The sequence below is a fragment of the Barbus barbus genome (genome assembly GCF_936440315.1).
Source record: "Barbus barbus genome assembly, chromosome: 16".
Taxonomy (NCBI): domain Eukaryota; kingdom Metazoa; phylum Chordata; class Actinopteri; order Cypriniformes; family Cyprinidae; genus Barbus; species Barbus barbus.
Window position 1 is genome coordinate 295,670 of NC_136744.1, and position 21,094 is coordinate 316,763.

The 21,094-nt window shown below is 43.2% G+C and overlaps 1 protein-coding gene across 2 annotated transcripts in view; it reads right to left on the reverse strand.

The window, feature by feature from the left end:
* Nucleotides 1-21,094, reverse strand: part of LOC306882670 (ATP-binding cassette sub-family C member 2-like) — a 49,686-nt gene that overhangs the window by 22,158 nt on the left and 6,434 nt on the right. For both annotated transcript variants that reach the window (XM_079437481.1, XM_079437482.1), the window contains 15 exons: nucleotides 14,892-15,014; nucleotides 14,739-14,794; nucleotides 14,345-14,567; nucleotides 13,588-13,748; nucleotides 13,226-13,403; nucleotides 12,874-13,128; nucleotides 12,705-12,770; nucleotides 11,402-11,539; nucleotides 8,284-8,430; nucleotides 8,086-8,170; nucleotides 7,739-7,805; nucleotides 7,460-7,586; nucleotides 7,174-7,350; nucleotides 4,942-5,109; nucleotides 379-562 (listed from right to left, as the gene is read on the reverse strand). In XM_079437481.1, coding sequence (XP_079293607.1) covers nucleotides 379-562; nucleotides 4,942-5,109; nucleotides 7,174-7,350; nucleotides 7,460-7,586; nucleotides 7,739-7,805; nucleotides 8,086-8,170; nucleotides 8,284-8,430; nucleotides 11,402-11,539; nucleotides 12,705-12,770; nucleotides 12,874-13,128; nucleotides 13,226-13,403; nucleotides 13,588-13,748; nucleotides 14,345-14,567; nucleotides 14,739-14,794; nucleotides 14,892-15,014 — 2,155 coding nt within the window. The remainder of the gene's footprint in view (nucleotides 1-378; nucleotides 563-4,941; nucleotides 5,110-7,173; nucleotides 7,351-7,459; nucleotides 7,587-7,738; nucleotides 7,806-8,085; nucleotides 8,171-8,283; nucleotides 8,431-11,401; nucleotides 11,540-12,704; nucleotides 12,771-12,873; nucleotides 13,129-13,225; nucleotides 13,404-13,587; nucleotides 13,749-14,344; nucleotides 14,568-14,738; nucleotides 14,795-14,891; nucleotides 15,015-21,094) is intronic.

Here is a 21,094-nt window from a genome sequence, read left to right on the forward strand (position 1 = left end):
CCTCTCTAACCACATAGCATAACAAAAGCCAAGCCATGAGGTCAAAGAAACTTGAGAAATCGAGAAGAATTAAAAACACAACATGAAACACAACACCATAAACCCCACGTAAGTGTGTATTTTCTTCTTTGAGGTAAATATCTCTGTTGTGTTCTGGTTGTCAGTTGACAGTTTTGTGCATTCACAACCAGAATAGCATGAGGAAAGGCAACTTGCACCAAAAAATAAAGCAAACGAGGAAAAGAAAGTAGCCAACACTTTAGCAGCGGAAGCATTGTAGATCTTGCAAGCACCTCAATAAAGCTTTTAGAATGTGTTCAAATTTAGGACAATATTTGAAACTCAGAAAAAAGTGCAAAAGTTGGTAGGGAGACAAACCTTTTCTGGCGTCAGCGTTGTTGCTTTCTTCTTTGCCGTACGTTTCCAGGAATTCAGAGAAAGCTCCTTTACTGGCTCGAAGACCGTCATATGATTCTATCTCAGACACCACCCCATTTACCAATACAACAATCTCATCTACATACGGCAAGAAGCTGATCCCATGAGTTACCAGGATACGAGTCTACAGAGAAAGAGAAGGGGACAAAACAGATCAATGTATTTTATATACAGTTAGGTCCATATCACTGCCACAGTTCCCATTCAGTCGGTCACGTTCGACGCACGTCGGACTGACCGACGAATAGGAATCTCGCTAGAGAGGCCAATCTGCTTCGAGTGTAACATGCAATCATATGCAGCAGCTAGGAACCCTCATTCCTCCATGCACTCCGCAGCCAGTAGAGCTGCCGGGGGAGCGTGGTGGGCCATCTCAAAGGTGTGCACCATCCGTATCCTTCGGCGCTCCTCCCGATGACTAGATGTCGATAGCTGCATCGGAGGGTGAGTCAGACTTTTCTGGAGATGACGCGTCGGCGCAATTGCCTCCTTCGGGTACGGTAGCTGTGCCCGATAGGGATCCGGAAATGATGGCTATGCTTTCCCGGGCCGCCAACAGGGTCGGGCTCATGTGGAATCCTCCACCGTGTCCCGAGCCCTCGAGGCTGGATGATTGGTTCCTCGGGGTGGCACGAGCTGGTTCTCAGCCACCCACCCAACAGCGGGCTGTTGCTATGCAGCTGTGCCCTAACTCCACCTGCCGGGGGGAGCCGTCTCTCACTTCCCGGGCCTGTAAGCACTCGTCGGACTTACCGGCAAGGCTTCCCGGGCCTGTGGGGAAGCCGCTTCCGCCTTACACGCTATGGCGTTGTTGCAGGTCCATCAGGCCAAGGCACTGAGGGGCCTGCACGAGGGTGGTCATGACCCGCAAGTTTTTCACCCAAGCGGCGCCGTGGTGCCAGTCGTAAGCGGGGTCCCCAGCCCGTCCAGGCCCCCAGGCAAAGCCAAGAGCAAGAGGCCCTAGGACGGGCGACCCGGAGATGGTTGGGACTGTTCTTCAGGAGATGGTGACTGCACCGCTCCTTCCCCCGGAGGAGGGCCGGGTGGTAAATCCTTTTGTTCCCTTTTCTTTCTGTTCCGCCAAAATGTTAAATTTTTCCCAAAATTTTCAATAAAAGAGCAGTTTCTATCATCTCCGGGTCCGAAGAGGGCTCGGAGAGTAGTGGGAGGAGCAAAACCTCTCCACACTCATCCACCTCTTCTATCGCCAGCGGACAGCAGCGCGCAGTTTGAGATGGGCACCCAAGCCTCTCCTGTAGCCCCTGTCCGATCGTGGAACCAGGTAAGTGCTGCACAGCACACACAGACCCCGCTACAGGCCACCTCCCAAAGAGAGCCCCCCGAGCCGCGTCCCTGTGTTCCACCTCGCTGCCCCACTGCGTCGAGGTCCCCTTGGTCCCGCTTGTGCGGTCTCTGCGAGCCTGGTTAGCGCTCCCCAGTCCGTCTCGCTGGCTCATTCGGACCATCAGGTTCGACTATGCGATTCAGTTCGCCCGGCGTCCCCCCAAGTTCAGAGGTGTCCACTTCACTTCAGTGAAAGCAGTCGATGCCCACGTCTCGCGTGCGGAGATCGTAGTCCTACTGGCAAAGGATGCGATAGAGCCGGTCCCTCCAACAGATATGAGGTCAGGGTTTTACAGCCCTTACTTCATTGTGCCCAAGAAAAGCGGTGGGTTACGACCGATCTTGGACCTGCGAGTTTTGAATCGGAGCCTTCACAAGCTACCATTCAAAATGCTCACGCAGAAATGCATTTTCGAGTGCATCCGTCCCCGAGATTGGTTCGCAGCGGTCGACCTGAAGGACGCGTACTTTCATGTCTCGATTCTTCCTCGACACAGGCCGTTTCTGCGCTTTGCGTTCGAGGGTCGAGCATATCAGTACAAGGTCCTGCCCTTCGGGCTGGCCCTGTCTCCCCGCGTCTTCACGAAAGTCGTGGAGGCAGCCCTTGTTCCCATGAGAGAACAGGACATTCGCATCCTCAACGATCTCGACGACTGGCTCATTCTTGCTCAGTCTCGGGAGCAGTTATGCGAACACAGGGATTTGGTGCTCAGTCACCTCAGCCAGTTGGGCCTTCAGGTCAACTGGGAAAAGAGCAAACTCGCCCCAGTGCAGAGGATCTCTTTTCTCGGTATGTAGTTGGATTCGGTCGAACAGTCAGCACGCCTCACAGAGGAACGTGCTCAGTCGGTACTGAACTGCCTGAATACATTCAGAGGCAGGACAGCGGTCCCACTGAAACTTTTTCAGAAGCTCCTGGGGCATATGGCAGCCGCAGCGGCAGTAACCCCACTCGGTTTGCTTAATATGAGACCGCTTCAGCACTGGCTTCACGGCCAAGTCCCGAGATGGGCGTGGCAACGTGGCACGTACCGAGTGGCAATCACTCCGGAATGCCGCCAAACCTTCAGCCCGTGGTCAGACCCCTTGTTTCTTCGGGCAGGAGTGCCCCTAGAGCAGGTGCCCTGGGCCGCCTGAAAGGGCCGTTACGGGGCAAGCATGTGCTGGTCCGTACGGACAATACTGCGACCGTGGCGTACATCAACTGTCAAGGGGGTCTGCGCTGCCGTCACATGTCGCAACTCGCCCGCCATCTCCTCCTTTGGAGTCAGAAGCATCTGAGGTCGATTTGCACCATTCATGTCCCTGGTGTGCTCAACCGCGTGGCCGATGAGCTCTCACGAGCTGCGCTGCCGGGAGAGTGGCGACTCCACCCCCAGGTGGTCCAGCTGATTTTGGGAGAGTATGGCGAAGCTCAGGTAGACCTGTTTGCCTCGCCGGAAACCTCTCACTGCCAGTTGTTCTACAGCTGGCCCCGGGACCTTCGCAAATATGCGTTTCCCCCAGTGAGCCTACTTGCACAGACCTTGTGCAAAGTCAGGGAGAACGAGGAGCAGGTCCTGCTAGTTGCGCCCTATTGGCCCAGCCGGACCTGGTTCCCGGAACTCACGCTCCTCGCGACAGCCCCTCCCTGGCGAATTCCTCTGAGGAAGGATCTTCTCTCTCAGAGACGGGGCACCCTCTGGCACCCGCGTCCAGACCTCTGGAAACTCCATGTCTGGAAAAAAGAAAACTGCTCCATGATTCTCAGATGATGCTGTGTGCTTTGATCATCAGCTGCTCCAAGCCGTCTCCAGACTTTCTTCTTCCCGTTATTCTGGAACAGGTTGATCTTAATTTCAGCGTCCAAAGAATGTTTTTCCAGAAGTGCTCTGGCTTTTTTTAGATGTTTTTTGGTAAAGTCTAACCTGGGCTTGTTTGCAGCTTGTGGTGAAGCCTCTGTATTTGCTCTGGTGAAGTCTTCTCTTGATTGCAGACACGTCTGTCTCCTGGACAGTGTTCTTCTCTTGGCTGGATGTTGTGAAACGGTTTTTCTTCACCATGGAGAGAATTCTCTGATCATCATCACTGTTGTCCTCCGTGGACGTCCAGGTCTTTTTATTTTTCTGAGCTCACCGGTGCGGTCTTGTTTTCTCAGAATGAATCAAACTGTTGATTTGGCTCCTAATGTTCCTGCTCTCTCTCTCTCTCTGATGGATCTCTTTTGTTTTTGAAGCCTAACAATCAGCTGTTTCTCTTGTATGGAGAGATCCTTTTGACCTCATGATGTGGTTCACAGCAACAGCTTCCAAATACAAATGACACACTTAGTATCAACTCCAGACCTTTTATCTGCTTACTTGATGTAGGAACAACGAAGGAATAGCCCACAGCTGTCCATGAAACAGCTTTTGAGTCAATTTTCCAATTACTTATGATCCCTTGAAAAAGGGGGGAGGTACTTATTAAAGAGCCACAATTCCTTAACCTTTCCTCCAATTGTGATGAGAATATACCTCAAATTAAAACTCAGAGTCTGCACTTTAAAGCATTATAAAACTGTAACTTGAATATGTTTTGGTCAGCAGCTAAAATAATTAAAAAAAATGTGACCGTGTCCAAATATATATGAGTGAGTGAGTGAGTGAAGTGACATACAGCCAAGTATGGTGACCCATACTCGGAATTCGTGCTCTGCATTTAACCCATCCATAGTGCACACACACAGCAGTGAACACACACACACCGTGAACACACACCCGGAGCAGTGGGCAGCCATTTATGCTGCGGCGCCCGGGGAGCAGTTGGGGGTTCGGTGCCTTGCTCAAGGGCACCTCAGTCGTGGTATTGAGGGTGGAGCGAGCGCTGGACATTCACTCCCCCCACCTACAATCCCTGCCGGCCCGAGACTCGAACCCGCAACCTTTGGATCACGAGTCCAACTCTCTAACCATTAGGCCACGACTTCATGGACCTTTCTGTAATATAAAATTATTACAGAACAGCAGTGCAGGAATTGAAAAAGCTGAAAATATTCTTTGTTTTGTGATTGATGAAAATCTCTAATGAAAATATAATCCTCAGTCTATGTTTGAGATCAGTTGAGAACCCTGCCTAAATAAATCCTGATACCATTAAAAATAAAACAGTGTAGACGGAGTATTGCCATTAGTCTCCTACCTTGTCTTTGAGCAGTCCTTTGGGTCCGATCACCCTCTCAAAGAGATGTTTTCCCACATGTGAGTCAACTGCAGACAGTGGGTCATCCAGAAGGTACACGTCTGCGGAGCTGTAGACCGCCCTGGCCAGACTCACCCGCTGTTTCTGTCCCCCGCTCAGATTGATGCCCTGTAGTACAGTGTATGAAAAATGAAAAATTAAATGAGCAGTGTTTCCCAACCCTGTTCTTGCAGGCACACTAGCACTACATACTTCTGAACTTCTGAACCAGGAACAGGGTTGAGAGAAACACTATCTAGAGTGCAGGGTTACTGATATAATGTCAATATACAGGCTATATTAAACTATTTCATAACAAAAAAAAGAGAGAGAAAAGAGAAGGAAATGAAATATATGGAACATTTCTGAAATCTAGACAAATCTAGTACATTATCCATTCACAAACCAGTATAGTTTGGAACTGATGATTGTTGATTCTGATGATTGCATGATTAAGCATGTTTAATACTGATAAACTCAAACATGTATAAATATCTAACATGTATTCTGTTTGGTTGATATGTAGGACTGTTACATTTTTGTTTTCACTAGTGCTTGTTGATGTTTATAACCACATAACTGTGTGAATACTGATTTGTTAATTTAATAGTAAATGAATGCGTGGTGTTTTAGTATATTTTATGAGTATAATTAAAATCATATAACTTTTTTGGTTACACTTTATTTCGATAGTCCACTTTAGACATTCTACTAACTATAAGTAACTTTATCATTACATGTCAACTACATGTCAACTAATTCTCATTAATTTGCAACTACATGTCTACTAACTCTCAGTAGGGTAGGTTTAGGGTTAGTAGAATAAGTTGAAATATACTTGCAAAGTTTATAATAGTCAGTATGTTGTATGTTGTGGACCCATCAAAATAAATTGTTAGAAGATATTAAGCAGACAGTCTACTAATACTCTAATGACTGCTAGTTGACATGTAGTTGCAAAGTTACTTACTGTAAGTAGACTGTCTAAAGTGGACTATCGAAATAAAGTGTTACCACTTTTTTTTTTTTAAAGTATTTCATATTTAGAAAGAGAGAGTCTAAACCTAATTGTGCAGAGGTTCTTAACCTATAATGTGATGCATTTAGTCCTGTCCCTTAGTAGGTGTATGTGTGCATTATAGTCTGCGTGTTCTAGACTGTATATTTAGTGTTATTTCAGTTTTTTTCTATGCTCCTGGTAAGATGCCCATATCTCCCATGCCTCGATCTGCCACTGAATATGTAAACTGTAACCTTTTGTTCACCGGTCTCATGTTTTCTTATATGTATTCAAGGACAAATTGTTGGGAACCACTGCTCTATAGAGACAAATCATCATAAAAAGGCCATTTTATCATCAACACGCCACACACTAAGGGTGGGAGATATGACCAAAATCTTATATCATGATATGAGTCATTTTATTTCACAATAACGATATATATCAAAATATAGTTATTTTAGCTTTAAATAAGGTCTTTATGATAAACATGTTTGATACCATAGAAATTTAATAATTCTTGTCACCAGTATCAATATCACAAAAAACGATTCCTAGCCAAAAAAACAAAAAAACAAACAAAAAAACTCATGCTCACTGAAGACAAGTAAACCGTCAGTGATTAAATAAGAAAAGGAAACTAATTACAAGCAATAGGGGGGGGGGAAATACAGTAGAACAAATAAATAAGAAATGCTACATACAAGGAATCAAATGTATAAAAGCACTGCATATTCCTCACTGTGTAAATTAAATATATTTCTTATTAAAGTTTCAAAAGTGATTTGGTCACGAGCAGTGAGAGATTTTCTCTCTTTTGTTGTTTTATTAACATGAATGACAGTAGGAGACTGCTGTCACTTTAAGAGCTGCCCGGATCCAATATACTGTTAAACGTGTTTTCCTTCTCAGCTGTTTGCTTTTACTTAAGTCCTACATTACTGTGTTTACGAGGACACTTTGACACATACAAGTGTGTATTTAACCATTCAAGGCCTATAAATCAGCAAAAACAACTCCGTTCAATACTCCCACACTTGTTTTTAAAAATGACTTGTTTTTAAACCGCAACCCTTAAAAACGTGTGCAAAAGATACGTTTTCGTGACCACATGGCACAGCAACATCACATGAGTGTTTAACCGCAGTAGAGACAATAGTCTACTGGTATATCGCCCCTACCACACACTTTACCTTCTCTCCAATCTCAGTTCGATCTCTTCCTGGCAGAAGATCCAGGTCTGGCCCGAGCGCACATGCGTCCACCACAGACAGGTAACACTCCTCATCCAGATTAGAGCCGAACAAGATGTTGTCCTTCAGAGTGGCGTTCTGAATCCATGCCTGCTGCGGCACATACGCCACAGACCCCTGAGAGAGACATGTAACTAACGGTCCAGACAGTACATGAGTGTTCAAGTAGAGAACTAAATCTGAAAGTAGGCAAAAACACATTTTATTATAAGATCTGTTTGATTACTTTGATATTAATGCGACCCTTGAGGCTGTGCAGTTCTCCGAGCAGAGCAGATATCAGTGACGTCTTTCCAGACCCTACAGCCCCGACCACTGCCACCAGACGACCCGGTTTAATGTCCAGAGAGACACTGAACAACATAATCACTGGTTAGATAGAACACACACACTCATGCAAACACACAGCCGTGGTGATAAATAGTCATTGTGGCATCTGCTGTATACTGTAATAGTGTAAAAAATATCATAGTATAATGTTGAAGTGAAACATGGCAAATCTCACTTTTTCAGAACTGGTTCTGTGTCTCTTTCCCAGGCATACGTGCCATCAGTCATCTTCACGGCAGCAGCTAAATCAGCAAATTATGAGAACACCGATCACTCTCAGATTTCACACTAAACTGCTGTTGTTGCTCTGAAGTGGACTGAAGCTTGTTCTTTGCAGTATGTTAAATGACTAGTAACTTTAAAAAAATGGCAAGCATTAATGAGTTCATCAAGTAGTAATTGACCAGATGAATTTAGCTTTTCTAAAACTATTTGAAATCAGCTCGAAGTTTGTCAAAAGTTAGAAGTTTGTTCTCAAGTTTGTCTAAAAATCTCTTAGGAAATGACATAATAAGTTCTTACTGTGGCTGTCGTCACGCGTTACTGCCATTGTGTCCAGATCATCGCCACTCAGAAATTTCTCAAGTCTTTTCTTAGACACAGTGGTCTAAACAAAGTACAGAGAGTACACATTTCTAACAAATTCAGTAATAGCTTTTAATATGATTGATAGAAAGGTAGCAATGAAATGCTTCCATATCAATGTGTTAACTCTAATACCTGAACCATGATGGAAATCAGCTGTGGAAGCATGGCGAGTGGGAAGCGCAGGATGTTAAAGAGTGAGATGGAGGTAAAAGCTTTCTCTGCGTCCAGGATGTTATCAGGACTCACAGACACAAACACAGCGAAGGTCGCCAGAGACACCTGCAGACAATAAGACATGATATGAGCTCCATCTGCACCCAGACCTCATAAACAACCAATAATCAATAAAATGTTATTGAGATGTGCATTCGAGATATATTTTTCTTTTCAAGCATTCAACACACTTTAGTTTTAGTCAAAAATACAAAACGAGATAAATCTGATTCTGAATACACTTTAGCAACTACTTGCATTAAACATTTTCAAGAAACAACATTCATATCATTTCATATTGATAGTTTTCACGTGATGTCACACCCTTATAGGAGGTATATATATATATATATATTGTGAAGCATGTCCCAGGAACCAATCAGCGTCGCCCGGGCAATGGAGAAGAGACACCTGCTTCTCATCACTGGAGGCTAATCGGGCCCAGCTGAAGCGGCTTAGGGGAGCCCTACAAAAGCCAACAACAAACAACCTGCTAACGTGCGTTTTTCTTGTCCTTCCCAGACAGCACTGGCTGACCGAGCAGCCCGCCACCTGCACCAAGTCACCGAGCACGGCTTCCGGAGGAAGAAAAGGGGGAATCGAGCACCAGGCAGAAGAGGAACTCCACATCCTGCACGTTCACCACGATTGTTTGCAACTTTTTTTCCAATAAATACACCCTCCAGGGAAATTTATCTCACTTTGCACGGTGGCGTGATTTTTCAGCCCGTGACACTATATATATATATATATATATATATATATATATATATATATATATATATATATATATATCTTTATACAAACCCGATTCCAAAAAAGTTGGGACACTGTACAAATTGTGAATAAAAACAGAATGCAATGATGTGGAAGTTTCAAATTTCAATATTTTATTCAGAATACAACATAGATGACGTATCAAATGTTTAAACTGAGAAAATGTATCATTTTAAGGGAAAAATATGTTTATTTTAAATTTCATGGCATCAACACATCTCAAAAAAGTTGGGACAAGGCCATGTTTACCACTGTGTGGCATCCCCTCTTCTTTTTATAACAGTCTGCAAACGTCTGGGGACTGAGGAGACAAGTTGCTCAAGTTTAGGAATAAGAATGTTGTCCCATTCTTGTCTAATACAGGCTTCTAGTTGCTCAACTGTCTTAGGTCTTCTTTGTCGCATCTTCCTCTTTATGATGCGCCAAATGTTTTCTATGGGTGAAAGATCTGGACTGAAGGCTGGCGATTTCAGTACCAGGATCCTCCTTCTACGCAGCCATGATGTTGTAATTGATGCAGTATGTGGTCTGGCATTGTCATGTTGGAAAATGCAAGGTCTTCCCTGAAAGAAACAATGTCTGGATGGGAGCATATGTTGTTCTAGAACTTGGAAATTACTTTCAGCATTGATGGTGCCTTTCCAGATGTGTAAGCTGCCCATGCCACACGCACTCATGCAACCCCATACCATCAGAGATGCAGGCTTCTGAACTGAGCGCTGATAACAACTTGGGTTGTCCTTGTCCTCTTTAGTCCGGATGACATGGCGTACCAATTTTCCAAAAAGAACTTCAAATTTTGATTCGTCTGACCACAGAACAGTTTTCCACTTTGCCACAGTCCATTTTAAATAAGCCTTGACCCAGAGAAAACGCCTGCGCTTCTGGATCATGTTTAGATATGGCTTCTTTTTTGACCTATAGAGTTTTAGCCGGCAACGGCGAATGGCACGGTGGATTGTGTTCACCGACAATGTTTTCTGGAAGTATTCCTGAGCCCATGTTGTGATTTCCATTACAGTAGCATTCCTGTATGTGATGCAGTGCCGTCTAAGGGCCCGAAGATCACGGGCATCCAGTATGGTTTTCCGGCCTTGACCCTTACGCACAGAGATTGTTCCAGATTCTCTGAATCTTTGGATGATATTATGCACTGTAGATGATGATAACTTCAAACTCTTTGCAATTTTTCTCTGAGAAACTCCTTTCTGATATTGCTCCATTATTGATATTTTTCGCCGCAGCATTGGGGGAATTGGTGATCCTCTTGCCATCTTGACTTCTGAGAGACACTGCCACTCTGAGAGGCTCTTTTTATACCCAATCATGTTGCCAATTGACCTAATAAGTTGCAAATTGGTCCTCCAGCTGTTCCTTATATGTACATTTAACTTTTCCAGCCTCTTATTGCTACCTGTCCCAACTTTTTGGGAATGTGTAGCTCTCGTGAAATCCAAAGTGAGCCAATATTTGGCATGACATTTCAAAATGTCTCACTTTCAACACTTGATATGTTATCTATATTCTATTGTGAATAAAATATAAGTTTATGAGATTTGTAAATTATTGCATTCCTTTTTATTCATAATTTGTACAGTGTCCTAACTTTTTTGGAATCGGGTTTGTATATATCCTTATATATTTCAAAACCAAGCTTTGCTCCGCTGACCGCCAGCTATTTTTACGCAGATTGCATCAAGTAATAATGTAGTAAAACGCAGATATTAAAAGGCAAGATTCAGTGGACACTTTATTGATTATGTATATTTTGTACAGGCAAGAGGATGAAGCCAGAATATAAACACAATGTGCAAAGTTCCACATTAAATGGATTACCATAGAAAACCATTAGAAGGAAAACACTGAACCATTAAGTGGATTGCGTTCATATTCCGGCCTCATCTGCTTGCCTGTGTAAACTATGCATCATTAATATGGTGAATACTGAATATGATCTTTTAATATTACTGTTTTAAATATATTAAGGCACTTTAAGTGTTTTTACAACGTTTTGTCGCACTGTTTATGATTGAAATATTGCTGCGGGTGCTTAATATGGATTGCAAATGGCCAAAACGTGCATTTTGTTCAGAAATACCTTTTGTTTATTCTTTTGAGATGTGATCTAAATATTTGCGGCTGGGAAACAGATGAAAAATTGATATGCTTTTGCAGCAGTTCTATGGATGTTCTGCCCTCCAAGTCTTCGAACCGGTCATGGAACTGAAAACTATGAATATAAAAACACTGTTATACTCACAATAGCTGGAGCACATGAAAATATGAAGGTGGAGACTGATGAGAGGTAGGCAAACTTCCTCATCACCTTCAGCTCCTTCTCTCGAATTTCCTGAACCTGAGACTCAAAAGATGACTCCCAGGCGTAATACTTCAGAACCTACCACAAGAGTGATGAAAAGAAGTGAAAAATGTGCAGAGACATCAGCAAACCAAGATTTCATATTCGCATTTGACTGGATTGAAAATGAAAAAATGATGTGAAGCATGTTACATTCTCCAAAAAACAAAACAAAGGTACAAAAGCTGTTACTGGGACAGTACCTTTTTGAAAGGTACTAATATGCAGAGATGGGTAGATTACTTACAAATTGTAGTCCATTACTGATTCCAAATTACATGACAAAAATTGTAGTTAGTAACGTAATCCATTATATTACACATTTTTAGGTAATCTAATGTAATCAGACTATATTTAGATTACTTTTGACCTAACTCATTTATTACAATGATTTAAATAGGATAATCTTGTACCATATCAATACAAAAATGCAAAGATTAAGAAAATATATTCCATTTTTTGTTTTAGACAACATGAAGTGCATTAAACTTTATATAAGCTGGGGTTTGTGAAGGAAATGCAGGGTTCAAGTAGAAAAAAAAGTTTTATTTTTAAAATCTCAGGGGTACTTCAAGCAAATATATTAGGTGAAAGAGGATCAGACGACAAAAGAGATTGTGAATTTGTGCATTTTAATGTGTTTGAAAGACAAACGCCTCCCAAAGACATAGAAACACATGGTTAAATCACTTACAGAGTGTTAATTCACATAAAAATGAATGTGTTCATCAGTAGTTGATGCAATGTTGAAATACTTCTTAAACCTGAAATGATTTTTGTAAATGCAGTGCTCAAATGCTGTCTTCCACAAAAACTGGAAGACTTTCTGAGTGTATATGAGCGGCAGGCTATTTTAGAAAGGAAAATTGAAAAGATTGAAAAAGATGAATTAGGGAGAATCTATAAATTATGAATAATGTATTGCTATTGTGTAAATAATATGTAATCAATAAAAGGTAACTGTAGTCTGATTATGAGTATTTTAAAATGTAATTTTACCATCTACAAGTATTTAATTTTTTTAATCAGATTACATGTAATCAGTTACTACCCAGCTCTGCTAATATGGACCATGAAGACACCTTCAAAGTACTAAAATGCACCCTTGAGGGGTAAATAAGGTACAAATGTGTACCTTTTGAAAGAGTACCACCTCAGATTTTGTACCTTTTTTTTCCTGAGAGGAGTTCAAGAAACCACTTACTTTTATTCCATTCAATATGTCATTCACAATTTTCATGCGCGTGTCTTTAAATTTCATGTTTTCCACCTGAAAAGAAACATGTTGCCCTTAGTGGATATTGATGCAGTGTTTAATATTTCTTTTGTAACCAGATAACTCTTTTATAAGAGCAATGCTCAGTTCAAGTCACCTGGAAGCCCCTGGATTTGGTGGCCAGCCAGCCATTGATGGGCACCATCAGCACCATGACCAACAGACCGGCCAGGACAGAGGGACCCAGCTCAATCCAGAGGAAAGCGATGGCCAGAGCGATCTGCAGCGGACATGACCACAGCAAATGGATGAAGTTGGTGACGTTGTTAAATCTCTGGGCGTCCGCTGACATCAGGTTGACTATCTCTCCAGCGGTCGACTCTTTCCTAGAGTCGTTAGACACGACTAATGCCTGAGAGGAACCAGTGATAATGAGTCATCATCCACTGGCTATGATATACTGCGTATAATAATAATAATAATAAGTGTTAACATTACAGCAGATGTACCTTCTTATAAACAGCAGCCATGAGAGCTGTGCGGACTTTCATACCCAGGATAAAACATCGCTGGAAATACTGTTGTAGAAAAACCGACTGTAAAAAAGCCACCGCCACAAGCAGCACGGCGTACAGGTAACCAGACCAGGCGTGACTCGTTTTGTCCTGAGTGAAGGAGATCATTAACCTGTGACAAACCACAGCTCACAGTGGGGAGCAGTCCAGCAGTTTCAGAAACACCACATTAAGAACTAATAAGGCAATAACTGAGGTCTTATTGAAGACCATATACCTGAGAGCCAGCAGCTACAAAAAACTCTCATGGTACAAGAACAAGCTTGGAAATGAAATGAACACAGAAGGCCTCTTACTTGAGAAGCTGTGGGCTTGCAAATGCCAGAAGATCTTGTATCAGTTTGTAGAGGGCCGACTCTAAAAGCACACTTTTGAAGGTTTTAGCAATGGTGGGAACCAGCCAGGAATTAGGATAGTCAGATTCAGAATCCTTCTTCTTCTTCTTTCCTGTCTCTTCCTAATTTGATATAAAAAATTGTGAGTGCATCGTTCAGTGTTTGGTCCTTAGATTACAAAAAACTGAATTTACGTATTACACAAAAAATACAATTTAAAGAGCAATTTTATATTGGTTTAATTGAAAATGATGGTTTCTGGTATTAAATCTGTTTTGGCCAAATTATTAAACTGACTTGCATTTAGTAACATTTTGGTTTATGTCTACAGAAAATATTGATTAAGATGAAAAAAAACCCTGAATAAATTAAATTAAATCCTGTCAGGGAATCGTATTAAATCACTTCCAAATAACTCAATTGGATGATGTTTAATTTATGTGAAAAAGTATGTTTGTGTTATTGCTCCATGTACAGGATTACACCATGTGAATCCAACACACTTTATAATAAATAATCTTACTCTGTAAGCATGTTTTTGTCTTTGTGAAAATCAATAGTTTTGAATAGTATTAAATCAAAATGTAAGATTTGAACCAAATCATAATCATAATTAGTTTTTTTCAGTGTGTTGCAAATTCATCATTATTAGGAACGCTGAGAGGTGTTTACACACTAATTATTCTACTTTAGAAACTATGGAAGATGATGGTTTTACCATAACTAGAACATCTTGACTGACTCCCTTGGCCAAGCCGTTCTGATGATCATGTTTAGTCTTTAGTTTATTTAGTTTCTTCTGCAGGCTGCTGCGGGCTTTTTTCAGCTCTTTCACCATAACGTCCTCAAAGTCCTGACAGATGGTCTGAGTGGAGTCCTTCTCGTTCAGATCCCACATGTCCTCCTGAACCAGAGGCCTCTTAAAGCCTTTGATCACCATGCTGAGGAACAAGATTCACAGGAGTATTACGCATATGACAGACCATTGCATTGCACATACAGTAAAGGACTGGTGCTGGACAGACAACAGTGACACGCAGAAAGCCATCAGCAGATGATCTAATCGGTAAAAAGAAGAAAAAGACGAGGAACAGAAGTAAACTCAGATCCACCTGTTGAGCCAATTAAAGGTGATTCTGCTGAGAAACGTTGCTTTGGCTTCAGGATTCTGCAATGAATTAGAGAAGGCAGCAAATTTGACAAATATACATTCACTGAATGCTGAAGTGACATTACATGCCAGATTTCTCACACGCTTTCCGTACCCTCTGTGAAATTCTTTTAACTTCAGGTGAAACATCAGCGATGGCTGATAAAACCAAAGCGATCAGCTGCAGTCCATAGCTGATGTAGAACAGACAGAACCGCGGAAGATCACCGATTTCTTCCTGAAGAGAATCATGTCAAATACGTGAGTATTTCAGCAACACTGTACACTAACATTCAATTCAGTGACTTTACTTCATGCATCACAAATGGACAATGATTTGTCAATATTAATTTATAGATATATAATTGTTCATTCATGGTGTTCATTATACATTAACAAATGTCAGTTTATAAAACTTGAAATCAGTTTTTAGAAATCAGAAAGTCAGTTTTAATTATTTACTGTATCTCTTTTAAAACACATTATTTTAAAGTGGATTTACAGAAATACATAATGTTTATAATACGTTAAAGCTTATAGTCCACACTAAGCAGTTTATTGTAATTTACATTTGACAAAGATATAAATTGAACCAAACTGTTAGTTTACTTTATGTATGCATATAAAGGTGGATACATATAATAGTTGACAGCTGTCTTGTGGTGATTCCTCTTTTTTTTTTCTAAAAAGCTTGCATAAGTGTTTTCTGTTGAGTATCATATATATATGATGCATCAGGCTTTCATGGCTCATATAATCTGATCTAGATAGAATATGGGTAAAACTACAGCTCAAGTTTATTCAGTGACTCAAACTGAACAAATATACAGTATGAAATTGGTGCAAGTGCTGATATTTATGATGAAATTCTGATGCTTGTAATATAAATCAATTAGATCTTTATCACAGTACAACAGATACTGACATAAACTGATTCAAGATTCAAGATTCAAGATTTTTATTTGTCACATACACAATTATACAGAGTGTAACCAGCAGTGAAATGTAGGTCAGGTCCGCTCCAAGGACAGTGCAATTATAAAGTATACAAATATTAAGAAAAAGAAAAGTAGAAAAAATAAGAGAATAAAATAAAATAAAAGATAAAAAAATATAAATATAAATGTGCAGGTCAGTATGTTGTTGACTTAAATAGTAATAAGAGGAATGTGCAAAAAGTTGTACAGGGTATTTAAATAGCAGCAATATGAGGTAGAGAAAAATTATGAATAGCTATCGATATGGTGATATTTACATGGAGTCAAGTGATGTTATGACACAGAGTTAGAGTTTAGGAGCCTGATGGCCTGGGGGAAGAAGCTCCTCCTAAGTCTCTCAGTTTTTGCCATCAGGCTACGGAAGCGCTTACCAGATGGAAGCAAAGTGAATAGACGGTTACCAGGGTGATTAGAGTCCTTGATGATTTTAACAGCTCTATTTTTGCAGCTTTTGAGGTAGATGTCCTGCAGAGAGGGGAGAGCAGACCCTGAGATGCGCTCAGCTAAGCGCACAACTCTCTGTAGTGCTTTGCAGTCCTGATTGGAGCTGTTTCCATACCACCCTGAGATGCACTGAGTCAATACACTTTGAGGTCTGTGAGTTTAGAAGCCAGCTTGAAAGCTGAGCTATAGTCAATGAATAGCAGCCTTCCATAATTCCCATTGTTGCTGTCCAAGTGTTTGAGGGAAGAGTGTAGGACGTGAGAAATGGCATCGTCAGTGGATCTGTTTGGGCGATAGGCAAACTGAAGAGGGTCCAAGTATCAGGGATGGAGGAGCAAATGTGGCTCTTTACAAGTCTCTCAAAAACCTTCATGACTATAGAAGTGAGGGCAACTGGGCGATAGTCATTCAGGCAAGAGGGTTTATTGTTCTTTGGCACAGGGATAATGAAGGATTTTTTGAATGAGGTGGGAACCACTGAGGTAGCAAGGGACTCATTAAAGATGGAAGTGAACAAACTAGCGAGCTGATCGGCGCAGGACCTCAGAACACAGCCGGTTATCCCATCAGGTCCGGCTGCTTTCCTGACGTTCACTTTCTTTAGCGCCCTCCGAACCTCATCCTCCGACACAGTGATTACAGGATCATCGCTGCTCTGCCTGCTGCTTCCTGATGCGCTGGACGGCAGAGACGCGCCGCTGCCGTTGCAATCGAAGCGGCCGTAGAAGGTGTTTAACTCATCGGCCAGCAACGGATCTGCTCTCACCTCCGCGGAGGATTTGTTTCCAAAGGCACAGATGGTCCTCAGTCCCTGCCACATCCGTCGAGAGTCATTGAGCTGGAAATGAGACTCAATTCTCTCTCTGTATCTGTGTTTGGCGGCTCTTACTGTGCGTCGGAGAGCATAGCATGATGCTTTGTACTCGCTCATATTCCCTGTCAGAAGAGCCTCATTGTAAGCGGCAGTGCGTGTGTTAACCGCAGCACGGATTGTTCTGTCCACCCACGGTTTCTGGTTGGAAAATGTCCTTATCGTTATTGTTTCTGTAGCTTGCTTGGTTAGCATGTTTACAAAGCTCAATGCTACATCCATGAACTCGCTGACGTCAGAAGAACTCGTCCAAAACATGTCCCAGTCGATGTCATCAAGAGCCGCCTGCAGCATAGCCTCTGAGTGGGAGGACCAGCGCGTCACTACTCTCTGCACCGGAGATCTAAATATCAGTGGTCTCTCTATATCTCCATCAATGTGTCTTAGTAAGATGAGTTTGAAATGATCCAAACATATTCAGTGCATCCGGAAAGTATTCACAGCACTTCACTTTTTCCACATTTTGTTATGTTACAGCCTTATTCCAAAATGGATTAAATTAATTATTTTTCTCAAAATTCTACAAACAATACCCCATAATGACAACGTGAAAAAAGGTTGTTTAAAATCTTTGCAAATGTATTCAAAATTAAAAAAATCACATGGACATAAGTATTCACAGCCTTTGCTCAATACTTGGTTGAAGCACCTTTGGCACCAATTACAGCCTCAAGTCTTTTTTTTGTTTGATGCGACAAGCTTTGCTGATCATCATTTGGCAATTATCTGCCATTCTTCTCCTCATCTCTTCACCTCTAAAGCTCTGTCAGGTTGGATGGGGACAGATTTCCAAGTTTCTGCAGAAATATTTCATTGGGTTTATGCTCCGACTGTGGCTGGGCCACTCAAGGACATTCACAGAGTTGTCTATAAGCCACACCTTCTGTGTGCTTAGGGTCATTGTCCTGTCGGAAGGTGAACCTTCTGCCCAGTTTGAGGATCTGAACGCTCTGGACTAGGTTTTCATTAAGGCTATCTCAATGTTTTGGAGCATTGAGCTTTTCTTCTTCTCTGACGAGTCCCTCAGTCCGTGCTGCTGAAAAACAGCCCCACAGCATGAGGCTGCTACCAGCACACTTTACTTTTGGGATGGTACTGCAGGTGATAAGCAGAGCTGGTTTCCTTCAAACATGATGCTTAGAGGTTCATCAGATCAGATAATCTTGTTTCTCACAATCTGAGGGTCCTTTAAGTGCTGTTTTGCAAATTCCAAGTGTGTTTTCATGTGTCTTCACTGAGGAGAGGATTGAGTTTGGCCACACTGCCATAAAGACAGGATTGGTGGAGTGTTGCAGTGATGTTTGTCCTTTTGTAGATTTCTCCTATCTCCACATATGATCATGGAGCATCAGGTTCTTGGTCACCAGTTTAGACAAGGCCCTTCTCCATCCAGGAGGCCAGCTCTAGGAAGAGTCCTGGTTGTTCCAAACTTCTTCTTCCAGGTGTCTGCCTTTCCAAATCATGTCCAATCAACTGAATTTACCACAGGTGGACTCCAATCAAGTTGTATTAACATCTCAAGGATGATCAGTGGAAACAGGAGGCACTTGAGCTCAATTTTGAGTTTCATGGCGAAGGCTGTGAATCCTTATGTACATGTAATTTATTTATTATTATTTTCTTTTTTTTTTTATTATTATAAATTTGTAAAGATTTCAAACAAACTTCTTTCATGTTGTCATTATGGGGTAATGCTTGTAGAATTTTGAGGAAAATAATTAATTGAATCCATTTTGGAATAAGGCTGTAACAAAATGTGGAAAAATTGAAGCGCTGTCAATTGTCACGAATCTGGTCCATGCTCTCCCGGTCAACCACCACTAGAGGTCACCCATTCACCACATTGACTTTCTCACTCACAACACACTGGACTCCATTTCCCACAATCCATTGCACTGACGACATGCACAGCTGTTCACCATTACCTCGCCCACACCTGATTATCATTTCACCATCACCCACTCACTATTTAAGCCTGGGACTTGCTCTTGCTCACCGCCGAGTATTGCTAGCCTGTCTACACTACAAAGCGTTTTCCTGGTTTCCTAGTTCGTTTTCCTGTGTTCTGATCCCTGCTCGTGTTCCTGGTTTATTCTCTCTGCCTTGCCCTGTCTGGATATTGTACGCCGATCGTCGACCCACGCTTGCCCAAGGATTACTCTTGTCTCTTGCCTTTGCCATACCAGTTTGCTGTCTCCCGACCCTGCCTGTATGACCATGTCCTATAATAAAGCTTTGCAAATGGATCCGCACGTCTCACGTCTCGCCACCCCCATAACAGAATACTCGGCCCTACAAGGATCCAGCAGCTTTCCCGACAAACATCGGTCAGGTATGAATGTAGCTTTCTTATTATTGGCCCTTAAGCAGGGCACACGATCCCTAGAGCGTTACATCGCCAAATATTTGGCTTTGGCTAATGGCTCAAATCTACCGGATTGTCTGTTAATAGATTTTTTTGTGATGGCCTTAACCAGCCACTAAAGACAAAAGTAATTCACAAGGCTCCTCGTTCATCATTAAGTAATTTCATGGACTATACTTTGATGTGTGTGGGCTCTTCTTTTACTGTGGGTGTCACGGAGGAACGAGACACCGCACCCAATTGTGTGTTCCCAGCCTCCGTCAAAGAGCCAAGTCGAGTCCCAGCCTCCGTCAAAGAGCCAAGTCGAGTCCCAGCCGACGTCAAAGAGCCAAGTCAAGCTCCAACCTACGTTAAAGAACCAAGACAGGTCACAGCCGACGTTAAAGAGTCAAGCCAGGCCCCAGTTGATCGTCACGAGCCACGTCAAGTCTCAGCCGTTGTTATAGAGCCAAGTCAAGTCCCAGCCGTTGTTAAGGAACCAAGTCAAGCCACAGCCGGTGTTAAGGAGCCAAGTCAAGCCACAGCCAATGTTAAAGAGTCACACCACGTCTCAGCGCTCCAGCCAGGTCACACCACGTCTCAGCGCTCCAGCCAGGTCACACCACGTCTCAGCGCTCCAGCCAGAGTCACACCACGTCTCAGCGCTCCAGCCAGAGTCACACCACGTCTCAGCGCTCCAGCCAGAGTCACACCACGTCTCAGCGCTCCAGCCAGAGTCACACCACGTCTCAGCGCTCCAGCCAGAGTCACACCACGTCTCAGCGCTCCAGCCAGAGTCACACCACGTCTCAGCGCTCCAGCCAGAGTCACACCACGTCTCCGCCGAACTGCCAGAGGCTGTTACCGAGTCTGTTCCCCTGACCTCAGTGCTTCCTGATATGGCGGTCGCCATTTTGAGTGTGTGGGCTGCACACTGTGTTCCTGAGGCCTCTCCCATCCACGAATCTGTACCAATGCCACCAGAGGTGGCGGCTTCGGCTGCAGAACCTCTCGAAGTGGTGGCACCTACACCCGTATCCCGAGAATCCAGTTCTCAAGCCACGGCCAGGAGTGCCGATCCCGCATCCCGAGAATCCAGTTCTCAAGTCACGGCCAGGAGTGCCGATCCCGTATCCCGAGAATCCAGTTCTCATGTCACAGCCAGGAGTGCCGATCCCGAATCCCGAGAATCCAGTTCTCATGTCACGGCCAGGAGTGCCGATCCCGAATCCCGAGAATCCAGTTCTCAAACTACGGCCAGGAGTGGCGATCCCGAATTCAGTTCTCCAGTCACGGCCAGAAGTGCCGATCCAGATCCCCGAGAATCCTGCTCTCCAGTCACGGCCAGGAGTGCCGTTCCCAATCCCCAAGTGTCCGCACTGCAAGAGCGCCCTCAAGTGCCCGCTCCTCCAGAGCGCTCCAAAGAGGCCGTCTGTGAACTCATGCCCTGTCCTGTCATGGCTAAAGAGGCCGTCTGCAAATCCTTGCCCTGCCCTGTCACGGCTATGGAGGCCGTCTGTGAACTCACGCCCTGTCCTGTCACGGCCAAAGAGGCCGTCTGTGAACTGACGCCCTGTCCTGTCACGGCCAAGGAGGCCGTCTGTGAATCCTCGTCATGCCCAGTCACGGCAATGGAGGCCGTCTGCATATCCTCCTCCTGT